The sequence below is a fragment of the Bombus affinis genome, chromosome 16, assembly GCF_024516045.1.
Source record: "Bombus affinis isolate iyBomAffi1 chromosome 16, iyBomAffi1.2, whole genome shotgun sequence".
Classification (NCBI taxonomy): domain Eukaryota; kingdom Metazoa; phylum Arthropoda; class Insecta; order Hymenoptera; family Apidae; genus Bombus; species Bombus affinis.
In genome coordinates this window covers 5414273-5433543 of record NC_066359.1, presented here as the reverse complement: position 1 = coordinate 5433543, position 19271 = coordinate 5414273, and the positions used below count along the sequence as shown (strand labels likewise).

Genomic DNA, 19271 nt, shown 5'->3' with positions numbered 1-19271 from the left:
ATCGTGCGTTTCGCGGAATTTTTATCCATACTATCCGTTTCTGCGGAAAAAAACACGTGAAAAATAAAGAGTAGTATTTTTTCGTAGAACGTCCGGTTCACGAGAGAATCGATACCGAAAATTCGTGGGTGAACGACACCTGGTGTCGGACAACCCATGAATCTTTGCCATCGATTATCTCGGAAATGGAAGGTCCAATGGAAAAATCTCTTTTTCCGACTTTTATCTATTTTTACACCAGAATTCGAGATTTCAACGTTTCAGTATATAAATAATGATATTTAAACTCTTATCATGTATAACACGTTATCACGTCGTCAAGTGTAACGTGTATATTATAAAGTAAATATTCATGTTAACGTGAATGTCCATGTAAATTTATATCTTTGGAAAGAAATGAAAAAGTAAAACTTGGACAAAAATTTGTTTTGCTTCCTAAATATAATACTACAGTAGGAATTTAGAAATTTTAAATAATTTAATGTATTTTTGTATATTCCGACGAAATCAATATTCTATTTATTAATATACAAATGCTCATATCATATTAAACACAAATTTAGATTTTCATTCCTACTACAGAATTTTGCTTCTACCTTTTACAGTTCGAGCGTTAAAGGTACAAACATTCAAGGCACCATATTTGTCGCAAAAAAGAACGAAGAGAAAATATGACACGTTTCTCGACAAGCTGTGATAGCCTCCATATGAAAAATGTAGATGTATGAATAATATCTTGGCCTATCCAGGCTCTAATATCGCCGACGAGAAATTTGGGAACCACTGACCTATACAAACCCGCCGCTCATTCACGGGCGCACGTGCTCACTCGTGGGTGTATCGGTGAAGCGTCATCAGATGTGTTTAGATAGGCTTCCTGGGCCAGGTGAGGGTCAGAGGTGTCCCCATATGGGAAAAATCCTGACGGTTTATTAATAATGGACACGTTTCGCCCATTGAGCTGCGTTCATTTTTCCAGTGAGATTAAAAACCAATTTCCAAACCTGTCGACTTTTTCACGTTACCTATTGGGTTGGTCGAAAAGTACCGTCAGATTTCTACAATAAATGTCCCTCTTTGTTTTGTAGTATTGTTCCAACCTCTGTTCTTTTTGTATTAAGAAACACCTGGTTCGATATAATGTCATTACGTTTAGCTTTCACCTTCGTGATTTACTTGTCTTGATAGTGAACGACGAGAAGTTGTATTTCCAAGGAGTACGGATTTTTGTAAGGAAAAGATGTAGCTCAACAATTTGAAAAACTTGCTGGATAAAGAAACACGTTGCACGTCACTAATCTAATAAAAAGTATCTTATTGAAGAACAGATTTAAAAAGTAGTTAGGAGAGGAAGTTTTTCAATGATAAGAGACTGGCCAAAAGAATAGTCGAAAAATAGTCGACGACTTAAAAGTTCAGCTTGGCGAATATGCACCCCCGGAATAAATTCATTTGGTGGATAATATATCCATTAAATATTATTAGCTTTTTCTAAAGCATGCATGCTATTTGTACATATATACGTTCTATTTGAGCCCCTAACTTTAAGTATACAGAGAGGGGCCACAAAAAAAGTATAGACATTTCAACAAAAGAAAAGCTTATATATCAAATTCAACTTTGGAACAGCCCATAGATAACATCTACTAAAGTGTATATGTATCAGTGTATATCTCTATTAACATGTACGTACAGTAGTTCCGGATATGTATATGGACACGAATTCGTCCGCTTATATGGCCTCGAGTTATCTCCAGCAATTTCTGAAACTGCTGGCACGAGCCAGACCTCGCTGTTATCTGTGATCCCCATCGACGTAATTCGATCCGGTATCGAATTACCGGAACAAGAAAAGTCTAAACTTTTTCATTGTTTGTTATACAGTTACGAGATGGCCTGAATCGAATTGTTGAGATTCGTACGAACAAAATGATACCAAACATGACTATATTTGACTCACAATATTTCAACAGGAACTAAAGAAACATGCAATTAAGGGAAAGAAAGGATCTAACTCTAAGGTATCTTATAACACTCTATCTATTCTATCTCACTCCCATTGCCTACTTCTCCCTCTCTTTCTCTTTCTCTCTCTCTCTCTCTCTCTCTCCCTCTCGTGCACCAGCCTTTGATGCACGCACGCTAAAGCACGGTAGAGCGAGCACGAGTCGGATAATTTGGCGCAATTCTTGGAAGGCCACCTCTCGGCAACTATGAATACTTCCGGTCCCGATCTTTGTCCACATACAACTGTGTGTAATATGTGATTAGAAGTAAGATATAACCTGACTCTGTAATATCTTATTACACTCTACTTATTCTGTCTCGCTCGCACTGTCCCCTTCTCGCTCTTATTCGCGACGAATGCACGCCAGAGTGAACAGGAGTCAGATAATGCGAGCAAATTCTCGGAAAGTCACTCCTTCGGATCTATATGGCCAAATGGACGGTCCCCATCGGTAATCATATATCCGGACATTACTGACTTTTTTCGGCCCCCTGTATGTATATATATTTCTCATAAAAAATTCAGGTACACGAACCTTTACACGCTTCCAACAACTTGTTTACTATTCTTCGAACCAGTCCAATGAAACGAGAATGAACTTATTACTCAAGCCAATAGTCAACAACTGCTAGTTAAGGCTGACGAATGCTCACCCCTACGTACGAAGAGAGGTTCCAACAAGCGCGATCGAGAATTGGGGCGAAACTGGTATATATTGTGGATTGATCTCGCCGCGATAAACGGAAACAGCGTGGAGTTTCGCGTGCACCAGCGTTAACGCGACCACGAGTTGACGCTCGACACACCCACACACGCGTACAAACGCCTGCTTTCCCGATGAACAATTATCTTACGAAGCTTAGGCGTGCAAGGGAGTGTGTAGATGTTCTCGCGGAAATGGGTCGTCGTGTAACGGCCGCGGCTGGATAAAGTCCTCGTGAAAGTTGCACGCTTGTTGACGGCCACGATACACGCTCGGGCCACAGGCTCTGTTCCACCCCTCTCTGTTCACGCAGCTCACCCCATTCGTGAACGCCGGCTGACGCTGAAAATCGACGCTGACGCCCACTTAATCCTACCCGCTGCAAGATTTTCAGGAACACTGTGTCGCTGGCTATACGACCGCTTGAAATTGCTCGAAATTATCGTGGAGAAGGGCAATTCTGGCTACGGGATTTTCCAGTTTGGCTATTATATTCCTCTCAGTTTTCCGAGCTCGGTTATCATCCAATAACGAGTCTTTCATATTTTCATCCAATTTAAAACATTCTCCGAGGGTAGAAAAATAATATACGGAATTATATAATGACAAATATATAAAGTCGTGGCAATATATAGGGGCTGAAACAAATCTCGTAACGTTATAACGAGTACTGTACTTTGTATATTTTATATACTTTCTCGAAAATGATAGGAGTACGACGATAGATGTATTACGATAATACTGAAATTTGAACTAATTTTTAGCGTAGGAATTTTTAATACAGCAACTTTTTTAAGTTCTAAATATTATAATAGGAGGAGTATAACACGAGAGTGTACATGTAATGTGCTCAATGAAATTTTTTATATTTCTGCCATCTCTTTACCTACAGTATGTGCTAATGCTGGTGGCTTGTCGAAATTGAATGTCCACATCTGTTAGCTACAAAAATATATAGTAAAAATACAGATCCCTGTTTGAAAAATTTAATGTAACTTTCGCATGACATTTCAAGGTCATCGCGAGATAAAATAGAAAAAATCATAGTCGATACTACACAACTTTCACCTGCAACATTTTCTCAGTCGTATTTTTCCAAATATTTTAGCATTTTCAGCCAAACATACTCTAGAATCGCAATTGCACCGCGATTATCGGAACACCCTGTATTTGCCCCGTATTTGAGATTGATGAGACCACGGTATAGCACATGTAGCAGAAAAACAGGTTTCAAAGGAGCGGTTCAAACGACCCGGTCGATACATTTCCCGATGAAAAACCAAGAGGTAGCACGCATCTCGATTAAAAAAGAGAACCACTTTGCCGGCCACGAGTTAATGACGTGGACGATTGTCCACGACGTTTCTACCCTGTTTTTCAATATCCTGCGTCCCACTCTAACACGCGTTATCGAAACGAGAGGAAACGTTCGGTTGGCCGATACATATCCTATTCTCGTGGCAATCCCATTAAAGTCGATGAAACCATCGGTTATTAAGCGCGTGTGCCATCATCGGGGCTCTGGCTGTTTCTCTTGCGACGTCGCATTAACGATAATGGGGGGAAAACGAGTGCCGTTATCGATTTCGCGGAATTTACGGGTTTGCGTCGATGAATTGCTCGTAATCGTTCTGTGCGATGAAAACAGAAATTCATTTGTCCCGTTTCGAGGCCTGCCATCCACCTGCAAGCCAGAGAGAGATGGCGAATAGCAGTCGGTGAAATGGTAATTTTTCAACGGTCCCATCGGCGCCGCTGTTTTTCATTGCATGAAAATCCAACTGCCGCTTCCTATCCATGTTTCCATCAACCGATCCTCGATTTTTGCGAGTTTCTAGCATTTTTTTCTGTATTTTTTCTGTATTTTTTTCTTTTTTTTGGTTGTCAACGTGGGCTCGTCGGTTTCTCTCGAGGCAGCTTATCCGGCAGTGACGGGATCAAATTCCGCGGGCATTTATGAATTCTTTCAAGGTTCATTTTCTAGGATTTAAACGGTAACCGTACCTTCCTTTTTTTGTTTCTTTTTAAGGATTTTTTTAAGGACATGTTCGAGTCTACTTCAAGCGCAATACTCGTAAAAGAATCCGAGGCTGAAGCAAATAGATAGGGTGAATTTCTTTAAATGAAGATTTCTAATAGGCGACACTGCAAATGCAAAAATGAAAAAATGTTTTTTTATCATGTAATGGCCTACATACGAGTGGGAATATCGTAGTATAGAATTAAAGAGCAATTTTCATTTGTAAGTAATTGCTAAGAGCGTTAAAAGGTGATACCACCGGTACGTCTAACATCGCATCTATATAAAACAATGTAAGTGGCATTAAATGGTAAGTAGGTTCGAACATGTGGAATATTATAAAATATACTTTTGTAATAACGATAGAAAAACCACCTTGAGAAAATATATTTGTTGTCTTTTATACCAGCTATCTCGAGACAAACAGAATTGGTACTTACAGCGCTTGCAAATTTAAATGAACGGCACGTTCAATTTTCTCTACAACTAAGAGGAGACATTTCTACAAATACGGTCCTGTTTCTAATGAAATTCCACTATACTGGTAGAAAAATAAAAAAGTTTCGTGACGCACTTGGATTGTCTTTTGCACATTCACAAGATCTTATAATAATCAAAACAAATTAAATTTCGAGAATAATATCAAGTTTCGCTCTTAAGAAATTTGATGTCCGCCACTTACAGTGTTGTCTGGGAGAAGCCTTCAGTCGAAGAGTGTTTGTGCTACAATTGTAGGTGTCAAAAAACAAGATGTTCAAGAGGAAAAGGAAACATATCCACTAACGTAGCCTGAATTCGTAAAAAAAAAAAAAAAATGTCTGGAGCAGAACCATATAGTATGTGCCCCATCTTAACTGTAAAAAAAACTCAGTGTTCCATTCGTTTGGATAGATAACATAGACAAAAACCCAGAAACGATTAACTAGCGTTTATTGGCACTTGGGTTTTTTCCCCATAGGGGCGACACTGTGACACCATCTTTTAGCATTATTAATGACTGTTTAGGAAGGGAAACTACACTTGAATTCCATGTTACAGTATCCTCGTGGATATGTAGAACATTTTTCAATAAAAATCCAAATTCTTCAATTTTCCCATTTATAATGTCCTTTACAATTATAATTATAAAAATATGAAAAATTTCATAAAAATGAATCCTAATCTGTACTTGACAGTATTTTTTATCGAACAGCGATGGAAGTTATTCTTATTATGAATTTCAAATCAAACCTAATTTTCCTACTAATTTTCCTTCCTAAATATATGAAAATATATTTTCTATATTTTACAGCTTTGTTTCGCTCTCTAAACATTATAAAGACTATAATACCGTAGGTATATTTATCTTTATATATTTCTGCGAATTATTTTCCTACCCCCATCAATTAAAATACCAATTTGCCCGAGGGCACGCGTTAAACGACGGTTCTGTCTCTGTTAAGGTTAGAAATTACAACAACCGATGTCGTTGTCGTTGGTGGCCTTAAGAGAGCGTTGAAATATACTTCTTTTATAAAGAATGATCGAAGAACCGATGAATAATAGCGAGACTTGAAATTGAGGGAAACATCGAAGGCGTTTGGGTTGATGGCTCGATAAATTAGCCGGTGCCCCGTTTTAAAAACACTTGGTAGATTGAGAATTGGCGGCCGTCAGGCCTGGCTAAAGAAATGATCGAGGAGGAAGAATTCGTTTTAACTAGAACCCCTCGCAAGAAGTCCCTTCATCAGTAAGCAGAAGTTAGATTAATACGACACGGTTTCGCAAGAATTTTTCCACGTCACTGTACTCTGGTTTTTGAGCCAATTAAAGTATCCTTTATACTAATATCCTTCATACGTCGCAATAAGCAGTCATAATGGACTGCGCGTCTTAGAAATACTGCAAATTGAAATTAAGTCTGAATGGAACTTAAATTAGGTTTACGTTAGGACTAATATCAAACTTGAAATTCGTAGTAAGACTAAATTTGATCACTGTTTGGTTAGAAAACAGGAGTAGGTATAGGTTAGGATTGAGTTTAACGTTGGTCAGGACGAGTTATGGTGTTACGTTTAGGTTAGACCTCAACTATTTCAGTCAATTAAACTATACTTTATACTAATACCCTTTATACGTCGTAATAGGCAGTTACAATGGACTGCACGTCTTAGAAATACCGTAAATAAAATTAAGCCTCGATGAGACGTAAATTAGGTTTAGGTTAGGGCTAAGATTAGACTTGAAATTCGTAGTAAGATTAAATTCTATTACTGTTTGGTCGAGAAACAGGACTAGGTATAGGTTAGGATTACTCGTTTAGGTTAAATTCAAACTTCTTTTCATTTTGCAGTTATATTCAGATTAGTAGATTTTTGCGGATTTTTACGAGTTCGTAGAAAATTTCAAAGTACCACGATTGCATATAATACAAAAAGATATCCAAACTATTGCGCTATCTATAATACTAGCTAGGTAAGACAATCTTCCACTCAGCTTATATCCTTTTTATTACATTCTCAGAAATACGAATTCGCCCGAATAAAAGCCCGCAGTCTACAAATTAGATCCACGTGAAATTTATATACTAGTTGACAAAAAACAAATCCATCAAGCTGCCCTCCCCCAAGAAAAGATGCAACTCAAAATCTACAAAACCCATAAAATTTCTGCAAAACCTAGAAATTGATAGTTTCGCCTGCGTTAATTCTATCTTTAAAGCACGTTGTGCTCGCATGCAACCAGTAATCTCCCAGTCACGAAGAACAGCATCTTTAACCTTGCTAACAAGCGTTAATCCAAGCCTTGCCCGGCACGTCTCGAGACCCCTAGACGTCGAGACAGAAGCGGTAATTGAACGTTATTATATCCTCGCGCCACAACCAGGTCCACGATTCTTCAGGGTCCGTAAACGACTGGAAGAAAAACCTGGCTGTTGTCGAGAAAATAAACGTGGTTCGAGCACATTTCGCTCTCAGTTTGCATTTCTCGTAGACGGTCTTGGCCCTGTTTCTATCTTCTTCTCATACACAGGAGGTCCAGGCACGGAAGAGACAAGAGAATGAAATGGGAAAGAGGGAGTTTGTGGGCAGGGGGAGGGAAGAAAAAAGGTTGGAAGAAAACGAAAGAATGGCAGAAAAACGAGGGAGGAAAACTGGGGAAAATGGGGGCGAGGGGGGTGTTACGGGGACGAGGCAAGGCACGGAGGGGGTGGTCCTTTAATATTTGCTCGCTGCATCTCGCGGACTTTCCGGGGAAGATCGATGCGACTGTGACCTCCTTCTCTCGCCGGCTGTTAAATTAAATTATTATGATCGTTATCGTTAAGCAGCGAGAAGATATCGCGGCTGAATCGCGCGTGCCGACACCTGTACACAGGGACGAGTCTGCTCGAGCCCAGTCGGAGAACGGACGCGGCAAATTCTATACCGCTCGAAATAATTAGAGGTTCTCGTGTTACCCTGTTGTGCTAATGGATCTCATGGACGGCGGAGGATTTTTAGCCTGCAATTTTCCCGTGTTCTCCGCAGCTCGACGATTCTAATGGAAATTCGGTATTCAGAAAGTGGCGTTCATGTTCTTTGCTAAACTAGAGGCATTCTGGTGGGGGTAGAGTATTGAAAAAGTGATTGTTCGTGCATACTTTTGCTAAAACATTTGACGAGGGTTTGCCTAGAATTCGTATTGCTCGTATTGGCTTTGAGAATAAGAAATCTTTTTCTACTGCTTTACGTTAGAAATCCGTATATTTAGAATGCAACTGTTGTACATCCTTTGTGGAGGATTCTGATGGGACTTGAGTATTCAGCAAGTGGCGCTCGTGTGTCTGGTAGTATCTTGACGAAAACTTGCCCACGCTTGGAATTCTTTAGGTTATGTTTGAGAATAAGAAATCTTTTTCTACCGCTTTACGTCGCAAAGCTGTTCTATCTGGAATGCGCGTCCCCTCTCTTCTTTGCAACTAGAAGATTCCGAAAGTAATGCTCGTTTGTATCCTTTCGATAAATTCTTGGCAAAAAATTCCCTAGAATTGGTATTACTCTTATTAGATTCGAGAGTAAGAAACACTTAGCCCCGTGTTACTAGACTGCAATTTTCCAATTTTTCATGAAACTGGAAAGCTGCGATAGGAATTCAGTATCAGAAGAAATAAAAATAATTATCGTGGTAAAGTTTTCACGGTAGAATTTCAAAAGCCCTAATTCACTTGTCGGTCCTAACCTCCTAATTGACTCAACCTAACCTCCACACCGCGCCATAACTATCATCGTTCGATACGCACCAACACCGGAGCGCATCCATATTCATAAAAGGCTCTCATGTGACACTCGTTAACAAGCTTCATCCAGCCTAATTCTCTCGCAACGGGAACGTACCAGCATCGAAGGTGTAGAAACGAAACGAGGCACCCTGGCTCCCCGTGCGAGGAAGATCGAGCCACGAGATGCATAATTCTCCCGAGGCGCCATCAAATTATATTAATACACTCCCATCAGGAAATTGGAATTCGCAACGAGAGAGAAAGAGAGGGGACGAGGTCGACGCGTGTGCTCACGTTTCTCTTTGTTCCATCTAGACGCGATACTAGCGCCGCTTATCCGCGATCTGATCGCGTATACGTCGCTGATCGGAATCTGCCTTCTGCCTTTTTCCAAGATTGCTTCAAGCTACACACAGATGAGTAGAATGGATGATGGGAGGGACAAAGAAAGGAAAACCTGGAGGAATTTCAATGGTTGGTAATTGGGTCAAACCCCGAGCTGTACAACCTCAGCTCGATCCGTTTTACTTGTTTATCCCTATATCGCGAAATGAGTTTTGGAAGGAGCAACGTCGAGCAACGAGAACGCTGGAAACGCGTGCCAACGACAAACAAGACGGATACAAGACGACCAACTCTCGACAGCTTGTTATCGTTGATGGAGTTTCACGAGACTTTCCGCCCACCCTTCTTGTATAATTGATGGCGTATTATTAGCGTTTTAGTCTTTCGCCGCGCACGTGACTTCTTCCTAAGACGTCGAATGCCGTGTTCTTCCGATTTTCATTTTCGAAATTTCTCAATCCTAATCTGTCTTTTCGACGTTGAAAAATATATAGAGTGTGAAAAATATGTGGAGAAATTGTTATCGGTGTGCTCGAGGTCTCCTTTCAATCTTGTATTAAATATCGTTTAAAATCGCGTAGCTAGTTGCTAAAATTAAAGCAACATTGAAATATCATAATTCGAGGAGGTTAAAATAAGATAAATCTTATGGGCTAAAAATTGTTCAACCGTGCGAATGATTTAGATAACGTTATCAGGAAACAACGTGCAAATGCCACGTAATATTTTTCGAAGATTAAATGTCATGGTGTAGTATATCTGAGAATGGGTAAAAAAAAAATTTTTTTTTAAATATGTGAAATTCGCGTGGCAGTCTACGTGTTAAGCACTCTAGAATGTATATTGTGATTAATAACGAGCAGATATCAAGTTTCATTCGAAGTAATCTATATCACGCGATAAATGAGACTGCAGAAATATCGCGAATATCGAAATACAGCGTTGAGAACTGTTTGTGTTAACTGCAGTGGTAACAATAGGTATGACGTTTGGATTATGCATTACTCGATACGTTACAAAACGAATTACTTTTGAGACGAATTTCCATGGTAGACGAAAAATGGATAATTCGTGGTGACACAGTGCGAGGAAGATATCAGGAGGAGACAGAGTCAAACGCGTTGAAATTTCCTCGATTTCCAGGAATTTCCAGATCCAGATTATTGTTCAGGAAAGTATAGTAAATTCTGAGAGAATGGAATCGTGCAAGTAATAAAACGACGACGAAAGATTGTAGATCAGATTGGTCGATACATGTTACAAATAGAGTTTTTTTTTTTATATCCAAGAGAGGAAGACTACCATTTGCTAATTAAAAATCGCTAGGAAGATCAGTAGTTTGGCTCGTTAGCGAAGTAGGGATAATTATTATTGTCACGAGTTGCTGGCTTTTTAAAGCAATATTACTGCTTTCCTGTCTCTTATCTAAATCTCCCAAATAATAGTACATTATCCTTTAGCCATTGTTGTTAACGTACAAAAGTATACTTAAGATGAGTATCAGCTAAAAGAATCTCTGGTGTTTACAACTGGAATTAACAAGTCTGCTACAATGGCGGGGCTTCCGGTGTTTCTTGTTTTTGCCATTTACTGAATGTGCGCAAGTGTTCCCGACAAAATTAATAATAGGATTGCCAAAGCGATCGAAATAACGTAATTTTTCGACGAAATTTCAGAAAATTCGATATTACGGCGAATTTGAATTGTTAATAAAATATGTTGATATTTTGCAGAAATTTTACAGTTTAATCAACGATGATGTTAGTGTACTTACTTGCACCATATTATTTTGATTATAATTATTTATATCTAAGTATAGGATGGTAACTCCGGTGTTAACAGCGATACTAAATTCTTGTACACAACACTAACGAGTACGGTAAGATACAGTAATTAGTGTAATAAACAAGCGGCGTAAATGAATCTTACATTTCGTAGCCTGGTAAAATAGCGAAATAAAACGAAATCAACAAATTATTATATTTATACATAAATTACATATAGAAATTAAATTAATTCATGTTCCCTTTCAATCGAATAAGAATAGAAATAGATTTAATTTAATTAAAATTCTTATAATAAATTGTTCCATAGTATATTGTTTCACCTGTTAAATATATTAATGTGATTAGTTAAGGAATTACTGTGCAATGCCTCGAAGCTATCAGTTCTTGAAACTTCCTACCATTCGAAGGTTGACTTTGTTTTGGTATGTTTATTGTGATTGAGACTGAAACGTGGAGATCGTCGCAAAAACATGTAAACAGTGAAAATTCTATTCAAATAGAATACCATTAATTTACTAAAAGAGCGACATAAAATAACTACTATAAATAAGTTGAATATTGTAATACAAAATAGTAATGATAATATAAAAATGTAAAAGAAAATTTATCTACATAGGCAACCTTAACAGCGGTTAAATATAATGATCCAATTCAAATATTACACAGTTCTCATTTGTAACGATCGAACCACATCTTGATCAAATGTGACCACTATAATATTGAAACTATATAATAATAAAACAAAAGATTAATAATTATATATAACATGTAATAACAACATTTTCCTACATAGAAATCCTAATAACGTTTGGAACGATAGTTAAGAACGAACCTAACTGTAAGAAAAATCCGTTCCCTATCATTATGAGCCCCAAAAAAGTTTCTTATACCTTCCTCTAACGAGCACAATATCCCTGTCAGTCATAACTTTTCTGGAAACCCAATCAAGCCTGGCCCCGTTCAGTCTATCCGCTGAAATTCCTCCAAAGAAAATCCGCGATGGCACCATCGCGCGTTTGGATACTATGTTCCGGCAGTTATTGAACAAACGACGGTCGGAATAGGTTGGAATTTTTAATACCAGCGGACGCACGCTACTCTAGCTGCGACTGCGGCACCGAGTGACACAGCGCTAAAGCCACCCTCGTAATACCCTACCACATACCCTTATACGCATCTAAGAAACGTCCCCCAGATGAAAAGTCACTCACCGTCAACAAGAAGACAGGTCAACAACAGCAATCCGAGTCTCCAATCCATGGTCAGGCAATCGATCAATCTATAACCAGTCTATCTTCTCTAAGAATCTTCTTTAATGCTTCAGCACAGTCTCACAGAGAACAGCGTCACACACGGTGTCAGCTCACGAAAGCAGTAGTCCACGCACTGTAATATACCCGAGTCACAATTCAAAGCGGCAGAGTCACAATGGGATAGAGTAACGGCAAGGAGCACCTTGACAAAAAGAAGGCAGCAGAGTAAGTAGCGAATGGTTCGAGAGATCTGCCGGACTCCCCTTGACCTCCCTCACGATAAGTCGTACGCGTGACGATCGCGCGAAAGGCACGCGTCGCGAGGAAATAGCTGCAGCCGGTGAGGCATTTGGGAAGAGCGTGTGTATCGCGCGATGATCGCGTGTCCAAGTGCTGCGACCCTAGCGAGCTCATGCCGCCCACTCCACAGCTACCCCCACCGCGTGGCTTATGGCTGGCGTCGAGCGGAGCAGCAGCGTGGCCGAACACCGTCGAAGACAACCGAGCGCGTACGATCTCGTGTTGCGCCCTTTCGGTTGGCGTGGTGGGGGAAGCGGCGCGCCTGAGAGTAGGAACACGGCTCAGGGACGGCGTATCGTGGCCCGCACCCTTACTACCGCGTCCCGGAGGCTGGAAGATTGCCTCGTTTCGAGTCAACGAGATTTTGTCCCCGCGATTTGCTTCCGAATGAGATCAACTGGTATTCGGTGGGGCGGATAGACGACCATAGTGGGGACTAGATGAAGGAGACGGCTGTTTCGGAATTTTCCTGACGCATGCCGAAAGGGAAAGCGGTAAATAGTGGCGGGTCAGTGGTAATGATTGTGTGAGCGAGCCAAGCAATGGCAATTAGGGGGTGCCGCCGCTACGATCAGTCCCCTACTTTTTTACTAATGACTTTATTGTTCCCCTTAGCAAGATTTTACTTCTTTTTTTCTGGTCGTTTGGTAGATTTTCCGCGTTCTTCTTTTTTGGAAAGGTAAAATGGGTGGGTTTGTCGAGCACCAGTGGCGGAGCACGGTTGTAATTGTTGATGTTCCCTTTATTCGTTTGTTTTTCGCAAGAACAATTCCGTGGGAATTCCTCTGTATTTAAATACCGGACCGGCGGGAAAAAATTTCTAGCCGGCAGTGGAAAATTTGTTTCCCGCTTTTTATTCCAGTCCAAACGGGGACACGGTCTCTTGACGACTTAATTAGATTTTTGTTGTCCGACAGAAGCAAAAAGACAGACGCAACCCCTTCTTGTTCTTCCTCCTATCCTCCGCTCTCACCCTTAATTATTTTTCGAATTAATCAACTCCCAAAAACCGAAAGCTTAAATAGGAAAACGTTCGGTGAGGTAAATATAGCATCTACTGGATTAATGCTATCGACCAGCGGTTGCGAGGTATTCTTTTTGATAAAAAATTATATCGAATTGTTTAAGGGACATTATTATTTGAACCATTGATCTCAAATCAAAAATAAAATTATCACATGACACTATGTAAATAAAATAGAAAAAACTATCCTACTAATTATGATTTTTAAAACATTAGACATAATAACTGGAAGCGTGAGAAAGTCGTATATATTCATCGGTCAGATCAATGGATCGACAGGAGGGTCGAGTTATCACGGAAGGAAGAATGGTTACATACACCCATAAACAAACGGAATCGCGTCAAACCGTGCAACCGCAATAACAAGCCGCTACAGTTATCGTCGCGTGTGCACTTGTGCAATTATTACCGCACCAGGGGTTCCCCTGACGATTGTGCTATCAGAACAAGTTCTCCTATGCACATACAGTCGTCAAACATTGCAGCAAATACTTTCCAACTAATCTCTAGTAAATATTTTGCTTCAGCTATAGGCATACACCATCAATTTTGGGAAATTCAAGGGTGTTAGGAGTAAGTGACTAGGATAACAGGTATCCAGCTGTTTCTGATGAACAGGAACACCGTATAATTGATACCTACACACGACCAATTGCATACCAACGAACTTGTGTGCGATTACCTAGTTTGCATCAGAAAAGCCACGTTACTCACAGGTGTTAGTACCATGAAAATCTGCTATACGAACATGGACGAATGATAAGAGGAATTATAATAAGAGCAAAGAAATAATAGATTACGATCAACGAAAGGTAAATCCGCAAATAATATAAAAATGAAGTTCGCCTGTCGATTTAAAAAAGCAGGTTATGTTTAGGAGATTAACTCGTCCGTTTGTTGCCAACCTAAAAATCCTCGTGTACAACAGAAGAGAAAATGAATAGAATGTAACAATTCTGAATAAAAGGGTTAAACAGGGCACTTGTAAATCTCTGTGCAGCGCTATCGGTGGGAAAAAAAGAAACGTAAACGAAGCTAGCACGCCACCTGAGCCCCCGAACGGAAGAGCGACGCTCTTGAAAAATCGTGTTTTCCTAGCATGGCAACTCGAGAGGGTCGAAAATTGATTAAAATCGAGGCAGAAATCGAGCAGTGAGCGATTTTTCAACGTGGACGCGGAACAATGTGTCGCTATTTTGCCTGAAAACCGACCGAAGAATCGACGCGATAAATCTCGGCTGTCGGGGTCCGTGTAAGAGCAAAGGACACGCGCATGCGCAAAGACACGATTCTACGTTTCCACGCAAGAACGTCCCATTAGTGGCAAGCATTATTTCGCCGCACGATCGGCAACCCGCGCAACGCTCGCGATTTTCTGGTCGAGAGTGCATCAATGGATATCGATTTTTTCCTTTATTTTTGCATTTCTATTCGAGCTCGTCCAAAATTTAATCTCTTCCTCTTTCGTATGTCCATCAAGAAAAATTTTTAGATCGCAGCAATGGTATGACGAGTACGCGTTTTTCTTTTTCTTTTTTCTTAATTTTTGGATATTAGCGTCGCTCTACGAATGAAAATTTCATGCGAGGACAGGCATCTACGACACTCACGGCAAATATTTGTTCACGAATATTATGTAGAGTTGGAAGGGACAAATGCGGAGAAAATTATCAACGTGCGCGAATTATGAAAGATAGTAGACAAGATATGACAGGACCTCTCCTACGCTATACACGCAAAAACATAGCAAACGCAGTCTGATCAACGAGTGACCACTTGACTCAATGTTGAAGTATAAAAAAAAAAAAAAAAAAAAAAAAAAAAAAAATAGAAACAAAAATTACTTGTATTAATCGTTAAGATGTGGAAGTTTTTTCTTTCCTTTTCTCTTGACCCAATGCACTGGAAATGTTAGAATTCGCTTTGGCGAACGTGGTCTGAGGAAAACGTTATTGCGTCGCGAATTAAGGACACTTAATAATGCCCATCGACGAGCTGACTTTATCGTGATGTGGCCGTAATGGAGCCGCGACTATAATCGCGATTTTATCTCTAAGGACTTTAAAACGATCGCATCTCGACCTTACCGCGACCCCTTTTTGATCGATGGGAACGTGCCTTAATCCTCCATAAATCATGACACCTTTGTTACCCAAAACGCCTGCACACAGCGATCCTCCGATAAGATTTAACAGGATCGATGAAAAAGGCGACTTAACCCTGCCCAGTTCCGCCAATTTTTCAATCTCGCGAGATCTTCGGCGACAAACCACACATCTTAATAACCATCCCTTATTAACTTAAGCTTCGTGACTAGCGACGGGCCCAAGTACGTCGCGAGTAGATAAAAAAACCCCGACGGATCCAGAGAAATATAGGATTCCTCGTTTCCTCGCTTCTAACATCGTTCAAGGATAATGGAAAATTTTTTCAAAACTCTTTCGGGTAGCGTTCGAACTATCAGGCGATCGTTGGATATTGGATTTTACCTCGTTGTCCTCCTCGCTTTGTATCTCATTAAATATCCTCTCTTCTTCGATTATTTCTTCATAAGAATGATGCGATACGCGAAAAGTACGGGAATTACGTGGAATAATAAAATTAAATACTTCGTGACTATTAGGTTGGCAACTAAGTGGTTGCGGATTTTGCCAATGCCACCTACTGACAAAATCCGCAATCACTTAGTTGCCAACCCAATGTATATCGTAATAGACGATCCTTCGCAGGTAGTCGAATAAGCGTCACCCGAATATGGGCGACGCGCTCAGATCAAAAGCCTTGCCATCACCCGGGTATGGGTGATCGGATCAGATCGGAAACTTTGCTGTCACCCGAATATGGGTGACGCGACAGTCAACACGTTAATAGACAGAGAATAAATCTATATATGCTCATAGATGTTATTATTAAAGTATACATAGATAATGATTATTTAATGACTAATATATACTCTAACAATATCTATCGAAGTATAAGATCAGTTTCGGGTCATATAGACCCGAGGGAGACGGCTGTGTTAATTTGTATTTATGGTTACATACGTGGAGTGCTTCATGCCATCGCTATTTACAACGTGGCGAAGCACGGCGAGGATACTGATTTGAAAATTTCCGAAGGCGCTTCCACCGAGTGGAGAGCAAGCTCGTTCGCACGTGGCCGGAGCAAACCACCAGGAAGGTTAATTACTCGCGGGAGTTCATTTCGGGTGGGCCAGCAGAAAGCGGTAATTGCAAAACACAAACACTTAAGCCATGGCGTTGAACGTGTAAAGGGGGCCAGCAGAAGGGCCGCGTGGTGACCTTCTTCCCGGTAATTACGTCTCTTTTTTACATTTTCTTCCTTCTCTTCTTTCCCTCCTTTCCTTTTTTTCTTTCAATTTCACCGCACACTCTGCCCCGTGTCTTCCTTCCCTTCGATGTACACACAGGGTATAAATAAGATAACCGCACACGATGCACTTTACGCGTCACTTATCCGGTAAAACCCACGTAAAGGCACCGTTTTCTATCGAGAACGCCACTTACTTAATTTTCCCGGAGAAAATATCGCTTTTCGAATCCACACGACTTTAATCGCGCAAGATCGCGACGCCGATAGTCGCGCGACCCCTTTCACTCGCCGCTTACGACGAGCACGGCACACTGTCATCGTATTCTGGCCCCTGGCACATAAGGAGCTCCTCTGCTCATAGGGTGCCTTTAAAGGATCCCCCGATACTCGAGTCAGGAACATAAAACCGCTATGTTCGAACCGAAAGGAGATCATTTGATTAGCCTCGATTACCTGATCGTGATTATCTACTAGCCACGGTGAAAACATTTTCCAAATTCCATAGTGGTACAACATTTTTGTTGTAGGGAGCCAACGAGGTAACCACGATCAGTCATCGATCATGATCATAAGAGACAGAAGCGATACGGACGCATTGCACTCGTCTGATTCCTGCACCGATCGATCAGCGATGTACAAAAGTACTGGACTGGCAACTAAGTGACTGCGGATTTTGTCAATGCCACCTATTGACAAGATCCGCAGTCACTTAGTTGCCAATCTACTACACAAGTCCTGCACAGGTAGGACTTTTGTACAAGCTGGACTCTCGCGATTCTTGCTCAATGACTGACGCTATTCCTTACTTTATGATCCCTGGCATCCACGTTGCTGCTACATCTACGATACTCTTTGCCATGGAAGCAGCAAAATTAGACCTCACGTTTGCCCCTCTATCTCTTCTCATCTTACGTCGCTAACTAAAGCCAGCGTGCTCACTGTGCATTAACAGGATGCGCCGCACGAAATTCGACTACCAAAATGTGCAAAAAGTGGAGAGTGCAGTACTATGAGGGTCCATACGCGTGGGCTACTATGAACGTACTAGATCTGCTGAAAACATCATCCACGCGAACCCTTCTCACTTTCTCAGCCAGGATACACGAAATTGAGAGAGTATAGATTGAACAACGAGGCCAACCCACCCCTTCTATTCTTATAGTGGTCGATTTAAGGGGTTCCATAAAATTCCCTGGAGAAGATGGAGGACCACGGGAGGAAGGAACAAATAACGGAGCAGGGAATCGTAAGGAATAATATACGATAAATCTGAACCGCGATGTTCCATGGTTATTCAAGGGGTTGAGGTGTGTGTGTGTGTGTATGTGTGAGTGAGCGTGCGCCCGCGCTGGTTCTCTTTACGCGTGTACCCAGGGCAGACGGCGAGTGTCCACGGCCCCGGGGTCTACGGAAGAAGAAAAAAATATAATGGGAAGGCTGTGGGTCACGAAACGGCCGAACATTAATCCTTTTATCGCGAGGCATAAATGTTTGGAACGGTGACAAACGTTTGCCCAGCCGAGTTTGCGTTTTTAATAAAGCGATATTTTTCTGGGAACGGCTGGCCAGGGAGCTGGTTATTTGCTTTCGAGCGGGTCTAGCGCCACCGCACTTTTTAAACCAACCACGCTGCAAGCCGAGCGATGATTTTTTAAATTTGGTTTTTATAGGGTTTCTTGGATTAGGTTGGTCGGCCACTGCATTTTTCCTACGGCTTGTTAATCGCTCGCCGTGTGTTTTTATTTAATTTCAGTCACGGTGGTCCAAGTGCCACCTAACGAGATTAAGATGCGAGCAATAGCGATTTTTATATCAGTTTCATTTTCAAATAGTTTCTCCGGAGTTTTGCAAGATTGCCGGAATTTATTAACTGCTCCTTCGTTTGATTCCGAGTGGCGCACGTGCTGGTAAAATGACTACACGTGCGATTAGAAAGACACCGTGGATTAAAATGACTATAGGTTGCAATAATTAAATATTGCAAAATTTCTTCAAATTTTCTTAAATATCGATTTTGGATGTAATTACTTAATTGCTGGTTAACATATACTCCGCATATGGTGGTTTTTTAAATAAGAAATACACAAAATGGTTCATACACCATAAGAATTCTAAAGCTGAACAAGTATCAAAAAGTAGTCAAAAATATTGTACGAGTATAGGTTTCTTATTTAAGTTTCTTATTAACGCTAGAACTACCGAAGCTATTTCTACCAAGGCCAGTGAAAATTACTGGTCTTTAAAAAATACCTAAAATA

General features: G+C 40.7%; 1 protein-coding gene across 3 annotated transcripts in view; it reads right to left on the bottom strand.

The window, feature by feature from the left end:
* Positions 1 to 12786, bottom strand: part of LOC126925793 (uncharacterized) — a 69151-nt gene extending 56365 nt beyond the window's left edge. For 2 of the 3 annotated variants that reach the window (XR_007714103.1, XR_007714102.1), the window contains exon 1: positions 12315 to 12786. Coding sequence is in view for 1 of the 3 variants with exons in the window: in XM_050741776.1 (XP_050597733.1) it covers positions 12315 to 12363 (49 nt within the window). In the remaining 2 variants the exon portion in view is untranslated. The remainder of the gene's footprint in view (positions 1 to 12314) is intronic. The other variant, XM_050741776.1, reaches the window with a different exon arrangement.
* Between the last annotated feature and the right edge of the window lie 6485 nt (positions 12787 to 19271).